This window comes from Copidosoma floridanum, unplaced genomic scaffold (genome assembly GCF_036245765.1).
Source record: "Copidosoma floridanum isolate Cflo_tuat_1 unplaced genomic scaffold, Cflo_Japanese_pri ptg000020l, whole genome shotgun sequence".
Taxonomy (NCBI): domain Eukaryota; kingdom Metazoa; phylum Arthropoda; class Insecta; order Hymenoptera; family Encyrtidae; genus Copidosoma; species Copidosoma floridanum.
The window spans coordinates 17,223,528-17,236,799 of record NW_028321897.1 but is presented as its reverse complement, the minus strand read 5'-3'; the positions used below and the strand labels follow the sequence as shown (position 1 = coordinate 17,236,799).

The 13,272-nt window shown below is 36.4% G+C and overlaps 1 protein-coding gene across 1 annotated transcript in view; it reads left to right on the top strand.

The window, feature by feature from the left end:
* Positions 1-13,272, top strand: part of Nhe2 (Na[+]/H[+] hydrogen exchanger 2) — a 1,770,486-nt gene that overhangs the window by 1,380,369 nt on the left and 376,845 nt on the right. Inside the window, exon 17 of the mRNA XM_089593690.1 lies at positions 2,590-2,632. Coding sequence (XP_089449816.1) covers positions 2,590-2,632 — 43 coding nt within the window. The remainder of the gene's footprint in view (positions 1-2,589; positions 2,633-13,272) is intronic.

Here is a 13,272-nt window from a genome sequence, read left to right as displayed (position 1 = left end):
AGCGTAGTTTTTAACTAATTATGCTTAATAAATCAATCTTCACTAAGAATCTCTTTATTTTATTACAGGAAAAAAGCTCATCCTCTAAAATGAAGATTTTTATTACTTTTATGCAGTGGGCACTTAAAAGTAGAGTTAAAATTTCATTCAATTTTTTTCCTTAAAGATAATTCATAACAATTGAATAAAGACCTCGATACTTTCACTTGCATGTAAATATATCTTTTCTGTTTAAAACGAAATTTTGTGTTATATCGAGCACCTTGAAGATTCAAATAATATAGAACTTTTCTCTTTATTTAGAACTCATTTCCCGAAGATAGTTCAGAGCTCAGAGCTCTTTGTAGCTTAGCTCGTTACATTGTTAAAAAACATTATGGACATTTCTTAGAGTGTCATACTGAGTAACATGGGTCATAGCTACTAGCATTTCGTGTTGAATCAGGAAATAAATAAATTAATAAACTAATTACCCATGATAACAAGAAAGAAGAAATTGTTGTAACAGTTGTAACAATAATACTGACACAAAATTACATGAGAATGATTAATTAGACTGTCACAACCTTACCAAGAGAGGCAATATGAAAAAAGTGAGACTAACAGAAGTTCAAAAAAAGAATCAGTCGTGAAAGGTGTACTTACTCCAGGTTGAAACAAAGTTCTATTAGCTTTTTTACATACATTTGCTACACACACTTATAACGTATAAAATAAAATATCAAGTTATGAAAATAAAAAATAAATTATAAAATATACTTATCATGTATAGAATAAATAACAAATTACTTACAGGACCATTTAAAAATAAATCAGATATTTTAGTATGAATTTGGTTCACGTACAGTAAAAAATATTGTTCGGTGTTCGCCCACTTCCTCCAAAATCAGGAAAGAAGAAATACGTAAATTGTGACTGTTTTAACACAACAGCAAAACTATTCTTATCAACCGACATATAATTTTGTAATAACATTTTAAAGTTTTACTGTAAAACTAATAAAAAACTAATGAATACTTTTCAATTTTTTAAGTAACATTTTATTGAACAAGTTTACATTCATATTTTCTCATAATTACTTTAAAATTGACATAGAAGTATAATTTTTTACGGTGATCGAAGGATTTTGGTTAAAAAAAGTTGTTCTTCGTCCTTTGTTACCATAAGTGTGTTATATCAATATATAATGAATCGTTCAAAACGTCTATTTTGTAAGAAACTTGATGACAAAAAAGTTAACGGTCGTCAAATTTTTCTACTAGTTACGTAAGTGGAAATAAAGCTAAAAAATTTAACAACGAACAATTAATTGTTAAATTAATAAATAAAATCAACTTTGAATTTTGACAAAACAGTTTTTTCCATTTTCCTAAAAAAATTCAATTGGGAAATAATCAATTGTTTCTCTACTGAAAAACATAAGATTGTATCTTTTATTTTGTTTTCGGGTGATAAGCTTAACAGCCACTCTTACAGCCAGTGCAAATCTGTACAATAGCGCGAGGTGTGGGAAGTAGGAAAAGACTAATGAGTCAAGCTGGACGTATACATATACTTTTAGAGGCCGCTGTAAATGTGTAGGTAGTCCTAACAATACGGAGCGTGGCGAGTAGGAGCTACTGGCCAAGTACAAGTGAAAGAGGCCGAATAAAAGAGAGCCGTCGGGTCCTTTGGTGCGTGCGCATAAAGATAGATAGAACTACCTGCGGCTATGTATATAGCATTACACATAGCTGTATTACTGTAGTGGGGTCAGAAAAAAGTCTTGGTACACTTTTTGCGGTCTGTCCTTTATAAGCTCAAAACTTATAACATGAGAAAAAGAAGCTTCGTTCCTTAGAAATTAAGCAAAATAAAGATAATTTTGTTTGTAAGAAGATCTATTTGTAACTTTGTAGCTGACTAATATATAACTTTGATAGTGATTTAACACAGTTACAGTTTCTTTGGCAGATCATAGTAAGATTTTAATAGAAATTCTGCAAGTTTTTTCTTAAAGGACAGTTCGTTAAACTTTTTATGAATTTCCTTCGTTTAGCTTCTCCACACTCTCACCACGCAGATTTCAAGAGAGTCCACCTACGCACCAGCCCCCACATGAGAAGGTCAAGGTCAAGTAGTGACGATCTTTTTGAACCCACCTTATGCACAAATTCTAGAAGATTGCAAATACGACGATTCATTAAAATTACCTACGTAATTTCTAAAAACCAACCCTACGTTAGAAACCAGACAGAAGGGACAACAAATTGATACTCATGTAACGCAAAATTTAAAATAAAATTATTTAATATGAAAATTAAAAAACAGGCACTAGTTGTTGCCGAAGTTGATGTCAGTTACAAAAAAAAAATCTTAATGTATCCAATAAATACTACATTTGTAACGAGATAGTTTTGTAAAACAACTGAGTCAGATCCAAATGCTGGCCACAGCCAGTATATCGACATGTGTGCACTGCAACTGGTCAGCCACCCAGTTGCAAGAGAGAGGTACAGATAAGAGCACTAAGCTACCTTATCTGTTAAAATGAGACTTTCTTTATTTTTTTGATTTTTTTTTAATGAAATTGATGAAATTTATCAGCAGTGTGATGCTGAAATAAATGGAGATAAAGTACAATTTTATTGCAATGAACAATTTAAATTATTAGTCTGTGATTGTGAAAAACATAAATTTCTTGTATCTTGGCTTGAGAATAAGCTATAGCATATTTTTTTTTCAATTCCTGTTTTTGTACGAGAAATCAAACGATGCGAAACATCAAAATTCACAAAAAACATTTTTTTTAATTATCATTATTACTATAATGTCACTACAATTATAACTAAAATCATAACTAGTCAAAATACCTTCTTAATCAGAAATGGAAAATTTGTATAAGAAAAAGACTCTTAAAAATCTATAATTGTATAATTGGACACAAAAAAATATTCGAAAGGCATATGTTAATAGTGTGATAGTAACAAATAAACTATCAATTAGTATATATTTAATAATATATAGGAAAGCCACCTTGCTAAAACATACCTTTCGATAAGTAAAAAAAGTAACTAAAGAAAAAAATTAGTAAATAAATATTGTCTAGTTGTAAGGTTTTTTTTGGCACAAAGTGTAACTGCCGCTTTACGCCCTCGGGTCACACTTTACGTCCTTGTTATTACTTTGGGCTCACGGGCAGAACAGTTTTTTGTACCCTCTGAGGCTAAATTGAGTTACTGGGCGTGAAGTATTACTACGGTTGCAGAATTGCACCTTGCGCTATCAGTAAGAAGAAAATCATACGAAACTTGGGCACCAATATACAACAACCACACCATCGTGTCGTATAGTGTGGAGGGAAAAATGTGCGAAGCACTTTAACAAGTGAATAGGATGAAAATGTAGTAACATGCAAAATCCACTTTTATTGCACATTTTCTTAAAGTCACCTAACTAAACTCCTCGATTCACACTTGTGTATACTAAGTCTATAAAAGTATAACTTTAGAAAATTATAATATATTATAAACTCAATAAAACTTAAAAAAGGTGTATTTTTCCGTTATGCAAGACAATAAAGAGTTTTTTGATTTAAATTTCCTTAATTATGGCAAAGGAGCAAGAAGACAGTAGTTTTATTATCGAATAAAGAGTTTGGCTTGTGAGTACAGTGTATATATATTATTAGGAATTATCACGTGAGAGCCTTTCTCTGTGGCTCAGGAATAGAGGAGGTACGAAGCAGGTTATTACATAGGTGGGCACTACCAAGGGAAGTGGGGATTCCCTTTGGGCAGATGGAAGTTTAAAAAACAGCTCGCTACTATAGTGTCCTCGATATCAATTGCTTTTGGCAGTGCAAGACTTGACTTAAGCTTGAGCCGTTAGATAAAACCACATATCTACCTGTATCATACAGCATGATATGTAACGGTGGCATTTCCCGAGAACCGCGTGTAAAGCGATTTTTTCTGACGCAAACCCCGTTGGAATTAATTTTTTAGGGTGAATAGCTTTTAAATAAGAGCCGATTAAAAATACGTTCCAAACTACCCCTCAATGGGGTTGGAAGGGTAGCACCCCCGCATCAACTCGTGATGTTGCCACATTGTCATTGGAGCTTAGTCAGTAAGCAGTTAGAACTATATCCATGTGCGCACGCAAGAGCGTCAGCTACTGCTGGTAACTTAAAGGTTGGATGTAAAAAGATAAGCATTGTCTGCTCTTTATGTTGTCAGCTGTTTGTCCACGCGCTTACTGTCTGTCTCACTCTCATACTGGACAAAAACCTCTTTGAATTTTTATACTTATAAGTAATGTTACCTTAAATTAAAGAAAAAGACCATATCAGTCGAGATTTTTCCGCTCTACACGATAGTATTGTTGCAAAAATAGTCGACCTCTCGGTCAAAAATATTGTTGTTAGGTATGTTTTGCTTGCGTTCCTGGGTATGCTATCTGTACACGATTTAGAACGAGTCCTTTCATGAATTGCAATAATCAAAGTATATTGAAGTTGATATTGCTCATAAAAATCAATTATTTATCATCCAAATTTACGTGCTTTAAAATAATACGTTTTATAATGCTTCAAATACTATCTTATCATTTCATTAAAATTTATAGAGCATCTATTCGAAAAAATTATAAACTTTTCAGTGTATTAAATAATAATTTGAAAATTTCACAGTAATAAAATGTTTGGTTGATGTACATCTTCATTTAGTTAAAACCTAACCATCAATATAAATCGACACTGTGAGAATGAAAAATAGTTTACAACATACAGCCAATAAGTTTAATCGAAATAAAAAAGCAATTAAATCAAATTAAATAAGAAAACTTAAGTGTCGGAGAAGTACCCGCCAAGAACACGCCAAGTGCGCGGGAAGTACCTGCCAATTACCCAGGAAGTACCCGCCAAGTGCCCGGGAAGTACTCGCCAAGTGCCTGGAAAGTACCCGCCAAGTACAAGGGAAGTACCTGGAAAGTGCCTGGGAAGTCCCTGCCAAGTACCTGCCAAGTGCCCAGGAAAAACCCACAAAGTGCTCGGAAAGTCCCCACCAAGTGCCCGCCGAGTGCCCGGTAAGTACTCACCAAGTACCCGGGAAGTGCCCTCGAAGTACTTACCAAGTACCCAGGAAGTACCCGCAAAGTACTCGGGAAGTATCTGGGAAGTACCTGCCAAGTACCCAGGAAGTGCCTGCGAATTACTCGGGAAGTACCCCCCTAAGTGCCCCATCTGTACTGAAAGAAGTAGTGGTGCTTCAGCTCTGTGCATTATTCTGAATCATCGCTAACCGTCTGGGTAAAAACTTAGTTTTAAGAATAACATAGTCTCTTACGGGCCATGACACCTTTAACGTTTTTTAATGCATTAACGGATCTCTTATAACTAAGCTAGTTTTTTTTTTTTGTGATCAAGATTTGAGCAAGCAGTAATTTTTTTGCTGCTTTTTAAAAAAAAAAGTGGTCCTATTATAAATGTATGTGCTTTACTGAGTTAGCATAACAAATTTTTCCCGTTGGTGGAGCTATTTCTAAGTGTTGCATGGAAATTATAACACGAGTGCATCATACATTATGGGCTTTTTTTGCAAATGCTGCCAGCAGTTAAGTTACGTAGTTTATTTTAACGCCGACAGGCAGCGCTACTGCCAACGTGTACTAACTGTCAATGTGTTCTAAATGTCAACAAACTTCGGTTTATAATTATACTCCAATGCTACATCGATATTTCAGAGTTTGTTTATATGCTGAACGTACCAACAGTAACAGTTAGAACGGGTTGACACTAGCGCCACCCGATCATGGGCGTACCACGACCTACGTAGCTTAACTGCTGGCAGCATTTGCGGAATACAGCACGGGCTTTAAATTAAATTTTTTTTTGGGTACTGTAAACGCATGTATGTGACACTTAAAATAAGATCATTCTGAGTTGAGAATTTGTTTCATTCATTCTGGCATACCCAGAAACGCATGCAAGACATACCTAACAACAATATTCTTGACCGAGAGGTCGACTGTTTTTGCACACATACTATTGTGTAGAGTGGAAAAATCCCTACTGATATTGTCCTTTACTTTGTCTTGGGGTAACATAACTTATAAGTATAAAAATTCAAAGATGTTTTTGTCCAACATGAGAGTGCGAAAGACAGTAAGCGCGTGGGCAAACAACAGACAACATAAGGAGTAGACAATATTTACCTTTTTACATCTAACCATCAAGTTACCAGCAATAGCTGACGCTCTTGCGTGCGCACATGGATATAGTTCTCACTGTTTACCAACTAAGCTCCAATGACAATGTGGCAACATCGTGAGTTAATGCAGGGGTGCTATAGCCTTTTGAAACCATTTAGGGGTAGTTTGGAACGTATTTTTAATCGGCTCTCATTCAAACGCTATTCGCCCTCAAAAATCAATTTCAACGGGGTTCGTGTCAGAAAAAATCGCTCTACACGCGGTTCTCGAGAAATGCCATCGTTACACATAATGCTGTTCAGTTAATCGAAGGAAATATAACAACCGTATGCTTTCATTTTTTTTTTTTTTTTTTTTGGTAGAAAAATCTTCTTTCACGACCTTAATAACAAACTTACTTTAAGTTACCAACGAATTCATCACAACACTTATGTAGTGAATCAACCAAAACATAAAGTGTGGTTAAATGAGGATAACTCAAATACGCTTAACATAAAGAAAAATTTTATAACTATCTATTTGTTTCAGTATTAAATATTTTACAAGATTATTTTTCAATTAATTAACGTGTGTAGTCATTGCTTGTTTAAAAAACTAGCAAGAAAAGGAGCATTGATCAATCACTGGTCACATATCACTGGTCACATATCCTTGTGTCAAGAATCATTACTACAGAATTGTCACTGTTTAACTTACGTAATTGTTCTACTTTGACAGCGATTTGCAGCGAATAATTATTTTATAGCTTTTGTATACTAATTGTTTCGTAAAAAACTATAAAGAGTATTGGTTAAGAACTAAGTCCAGTAGAATTACGACGGAAGTTATTGCAATACATTTTTTTTACAACAATCCCCTAGTACTTACATTGGTAACACTTTTGAGACGTACAAACGAGTAACCTTACTTTAATGAATATGCAGTATGTATATTAAATTTATTAGTGAATTTACTGTGCTTCCTGATTAACTTGTTAATTAGCATTATTAAATAATAAAATGTTTGCTTAGCAAGCATTGACAAATCCCAACTTATCTCTTTTTAGTATTTAAGTGGATAAAATACGTTTTCGGAAAAGCAAGTGTCTCGTGGCGAGAGAGTCGCAGGTGACTCGCTCGCCTAGTTAAAAAATAAGGAAAAGGAAAACAAATAAAGACACTGCGTTTCTTTGAGGGGAAAAAACCTTGCAGTAAAAAAAACCCCTTTTATTGAAGAACACAACTAAATTTACATACACTTGACTCGACTACGAATTAAAACACGCACGCACGCACGAAAGCCGCGAATTACAGCTGTTCGGGTTTGAGACGCTATCGGATACACAATAAATTGACTACACTAATACTATGTCGACGAGTGCACTCGCGAGAAACGCCGGTAAAGGCCCAGAGAGATATGATTGCCGTGTCAGGGCAAATTAAGTGTGTTATTGCCGTGTCAGGGCGAATTGAATATGATTTAGGTATTGCCGTGTCAGGGCATATTGAGTATGATTTGTATTTGAGGCAACGGAGCTCCGCACGCACTAAGGTGTCTCAACAGACTGCTTCAGCCATGCACGCAGGCACGCGAGCGTAACGACCTAAGATGGCGGCGGCGCACAAGCGTGCGCCCCGTGAATATGTATATATGCTTGTAAGCTGACGAAGCAATGACGGGTCATCGCATCGTCAGCCTTATGAAGGCATGTACGACTGTACATACTCCGGGCGAGAGCTGCGAAATGACGTTGAATATAACTTAATATGAGCAGAATGTTACTATTAACATATTTGAATTTGCATTGGCTTTACATCGAATGGTAATGAATGTGAGTTAACAATTTGACATAAATAAACTCAGTCTCTCGCTCGAAGTATCTTTGATTTATTTGAATTGTTTGATGTAAAACATAAGACTAATGAATAACTAAACAGGCTAATTTTTAAGCGCTCTAATCTAATCTATTTAAAGTCTTTGATTTAGAATTATTGTGATCAACATTAAGCTTTGAGCAAAACATAAATAAAATAAATGAATGGGGATAAATTATAAGAATATTGACTAGTTCACTTAACTAGAACGCATTTACATGTTAAGTTGTACTAAATCTACAAATTACAATCAATCTTAGTAAGTCTATGACTAATCTTGACAATCGGTCGAGTTTCCTTTGGAGTGACTAGAACCAGTGATTAAATTAAAAAATGAACAGTAATTGAAACAACGACTAAGTTAAAATTATTAATGGAACTAATTCGCTTCGCAAAATTTATCTCATACGTAATATGCAAGTTAAATTTAGGAAATCGGTAATAAACATAAACTAGTAATATTGCGTTTATAAACGCCCGTCGTGGTTTTGGCTTGAGCTACTCGCGCGATGCCGTCGTTCCCAGGACACACCTCAAGAACCACACCCAGCGGCCACCGCCCATGTGGAATTATCTTTTCGATGAGAATAACGACCGCACCAGGTTTGATTTCGCCAGAAGATTTATGCCATTTTTGACGGATATTGAACTCATTGAGATAGTCAGTATGCCAACGATTCCAAAAGTCCTGTCGAGCCTTAGTTATGAAGTTCCGGGTGGATAGACGATTATTAGGAACTGAAACAAGATTTTTCTCGGGTAATGTTTTAAAAGACCTTCCTATAAGTATTTGAGCAGGTGTTAATGCTAGAGGGTCATTAGGATCCGCGGAAAGAGTGCATATTGGTCTTGAATTTAGAATAGCCTCAATCTCAATGAGTAAAGTTTGCAATTGTTCGTATGTGAGAGTCTGATTTTTCAGAATGCGTTTTAAATGGTGTTTAAAACTCTTTACCGCAGCTTCCCAAAGACCGCCGAAGTGAGGTGATAAAGGCGGGTTGAAATGCCAAGTTATGCGATTAGAAAGTGCGTCATTTTTGATTTGGTTTTCATATTCGGGTGTTTTAAATAAGTCATCAATTTCTCTCAATTCATTATTGGCTCCTACAAAATTTGTCCCATTATCTGAATATACGTGCTCGGGTATTCCCCTACGACTAATAAACCTACGAAAGGCGGCTAAAAAACCTTCCGTAGAGAGATCATGTGCTAGTTCAATGTGAACCGCTTTGGACATCATGCATACAAAAACACATCCATACACCTTAAGGGTTGTTCTACTTCTAAACTGTTTTTCCTTAATATAAAGAGGTCCAAAGAAGTCCACACCAACGTGACTAAATGCTGGGGCTTCAATTACGCAAGCTGCGGGTAAATCAGCCATTTGGGCCTGTAAGGGTTTAGGTTTGGTACGAATACAATCCACACAGTGTCTGATATATTTTCTAACTTGATCTCTACCATTAATTATCTAAAAGCGTTCTCTGATTAGGTAAAGAGTGGATTGTATTCCTCCGTGTGAATTAGATTGATGGTATTGTCGAATAATTAAATCGGTTACGTGATGTTTGCTTGGCAGCAAAACTGGATGTTTTTGATTGTAAGCAAGTTGTGCATTTTTCAATCGACCACCCACGCGCAAGAGTCCATCGTTATCTATGAATGGATGTAAATTGTCGAATCTGGTAGTTTTTCGATAAGGAACATAAATTTGCCCAGACTCTGTGTCGTGAGCGGTCAACAGACGTTTTACCTCAACAGGGAAATTTTCGTGTTGTATACTACGCAGTAATTTCAGCTCTGCTTCTCGTGCTTCTTCAACGGTAATTGGTAATCCTTTGTTAAGTTTTGTGCGCCATCTTAAAATTAAAGCTATAGTTTTAATAAGAGTCTGGTATGATGAAAAACGAGAATAGATCTCAGACACTGAGTTTGTGGTTAGAAGGCAGAATCGTTGTTTGAACCCAGAGTCTTCTCGACTTGATATCTCCACACTGGGTGGCCAGGTGTTCTCTGCTTGGGACAACCAACTCGGACCTGAAAACCAAGTGTTATTTAAGAGAAAATCTGCAGGGAGTTGACCCCTGGATAACGCGTCTGCTGGATTGTCATCTGTTCGCACATGTTTCCACTGGACCTCAGCTCCGATAGTTTGAATATCCGCAACCCTGTTTGATTCAAAAGTTCTTAATAAGTGGGGAGCCTTGCTAATCCAATGCAGTGCGATGGTAGAGTCGGACCACAGCACTACCCGATCGACATGAAGCTCGAATCGAGATCGCATAGTAACGTATAGTTTTTTGAGTAAGGATGCGGCAGATAATTCCAATCGAGGAATAGTCATATTTTTGAGAGGAGCGACGCGTGATTTTGCACATGCAAGTCTTACCAACACTTTGCCCTTTACATCTATGGACCTGAAATAAATACATGCTCCATACCCACGTATGCTTGCATCGCAAAACCCGTGTATCTCGACTCGTGCAAAGTTTTGAATCAAGATGTGACGATCAATCGAAAGTTTTTCTAGCAGATGTAGTTGTTCTGCAACAGTGGCCCATCTGGTATGAATTTCCTGGGGCAGGGACTCATCCCATGTGATTTTAGATTTCCAGCAATCTTGAATTAAGACTCTGGCATATAACGACACTGGGCCTACCAATCCAAGCGGGTCAAAAATTTTAGAAATTTCAGATATGAGTTTACGTTTAGTGCAAGTGTCTTTAGGATCAATTACTTGAACCTTGTATTGAAGTTTGTCATGTTGAGAATTCCAAATGATTTCCAGCGTTTTTTGAACAGGATTTTCCTTTATCAAACAGTCTAAATCAAAGAATTTCTTATCAATGTTGTTAAGAGCAGCTTCGTGATTAGAGGCCCATTGTCGTATCGTAAATCTGCCTCGACTCAACAGCTCAATCACTTCATCACGTATCTGAATAATCTCACCGAGAGTGTCAGCTCCAGTAATGAAATCATCCACATACAAATCTCTGAGGAGTATTTTACTAGCTCGTGGTGAATTTGATGCTTCGTCGTTGGCGAGCTGCTGAATTGTGCGTATGGCTAAAAATGGGGCTGATGAAACGCCAAATGTTACGGTATTCAGTTCATAGGTTCTGATTTGGTGGTTATGGTACCATAGTACACGCTGATATTTTCGATCATCGGGATGTACGATAATCTGCCTATACATTCGGGCTATGTCGGCTGTAATGACGTATTTGTGGGCTCGGAATTTCATTACATGTTCAAATATTTTGTCCTAGATGGTGGGACATACTAGTAAAACTTCATTAAGTGAAATTCCTGTGAAAGTCTTTGCCGAAGCATCAGAAACTACTCTAAGCTTGGTGGTCTCGCTAGATGGTTTTATTATGGCATGATGAGGAAGATAATAACCTCCTACAGTGTCGTTAGCTAGTAACATATGATTGAGGTCGATATATTCTTGCATCACTCTTTCATTCTCTACTTTAAAATTGGTATTTACCTTAAATTTTCTTCCAAGTGAATAAAAACGATTTAATGCTTGAGAACGAAATTCTCCTAACTCAAATTTATTGCAACGAAAAGATAGCCGCACGATGTATCGACCTGTAGGGTCTCTTCGAGTATTATTGACAAAATTTTTTTCACAAGCTATCTCATCGCGAGACTTTGAGGGTTCGGTGTCTATCTCTTCGACTAGCCAGAATCTTTCTATCATGGTATCTAATTTTACTACATCACAAGACGCCTTTCTTGAGGTTGATATGTTGTCTGAGCCTCCTGCCACTATCCAACCTAAACAAGTTTTCTGTAATATTATGTTAGTCGTATTATAAGTGATATTTAATTGTCCTACAGCTAATACTGCTAGGGTAGTGCCTGAGGACAATAATATGTCAACTGCTTGAGATATGTGAAATTTAGAATCTGCTAGTTGTATATTTTTTGGAATGTGATATAACTCACGAGGGAAAATTTCATCTGGCACGAGGTTAGTGATTTTTGAGACAATAAGGAATTCTTACTCTTTTTCAAACTTGGTGTGATTGGATTGAAATTTAAGCTTAATGCATTTTTTGGAAATAGTGCATAAGTCATCAACAGCTCCTATTGAGACTGAACAGTCTCTAACAGGTAGCTTTAATGACTCTGCTAAATTAGAAGTGATCAAGTTGACAGTAGAACAAGAATCTAACAACGCTTGTGCCGAGATGAAATCACCCTTGAGATTTTGTACCTGTAAGATGGCTGTCGGCATAAGCTGTGTGTGTAGTGAATGTGCTGATGATGCTAATGAGTACTGGTCTAGTCATGTTTTTGATGTAATTGATTGTTCCCTTTCAGTTTTTTGGGTCGCAGGAGTAGGAGTGTTTGGTGTTTCTTTGGTCTGTTGTTGAGATGTTGTATTTGATTTCTTGTCTGCATGTAGAATGGTGTGATAATCCCTGTTACACTTTCTACATCTACTTTCGTTTTCGCAAGGTAGTGGATGAGAGCGCAAACAGTTACGGCAGATTTTGTTACTCTTTACAAAATTCCACCGCTCCTAAAGAGCAAGGTTATTAAATGCTGGGCAGACATAAAGCCGATGAACTTCGTTACATTTAAGACAATTTAGTGAAACATTTCTCACTAAGGAGCGAGCATTAAAATTAATGGGAGTTCGCTTGGCCTTCTGGGAGGATTGAGAATTGTCAGAGGGTCGCTTTCTATTGCTAGCTGATGGTGTTGAAAACTCCTGCTCTATTGCTTTAAGGTTAAAAATGTTGGTTGCTACAAATTTATAAAATTCATCTAACGTCGGGAACTTGTCTAAAGCTAGGGTTTCTTGCCATCTTCTACGAGTTGTTATGGGGAGACATTTAACTAAACTTCTCACTACAAATTCATGATGGATGTTAACGCCTAGCTGCTCTTAAATGCTCAAGTGTTGTTTAGCATCATCTATTAATTTGGATAAATCTGCTGCTGTTGCCTTACCAACAGGGGGGAGACTCATAACGGCATCAATGTGTCTTTCTAATAAAAGCCTTTTCTGATCATAAAACTCATTTGAAACGTTCCATGCCTGTGTGTAATTTTCTGCAGAAATGTGAAAAAATGCTACCTTGCTCAGTGCCTCACCCCTCAGTGAACCTTTCAGATGAGCAAGTTTTACCATATTACTAATGTCAGTGCGTGAATGAATTAAATCAGTAAAAGAGTTTTTGAAAGACATCCAATCTTCATGGCTGCC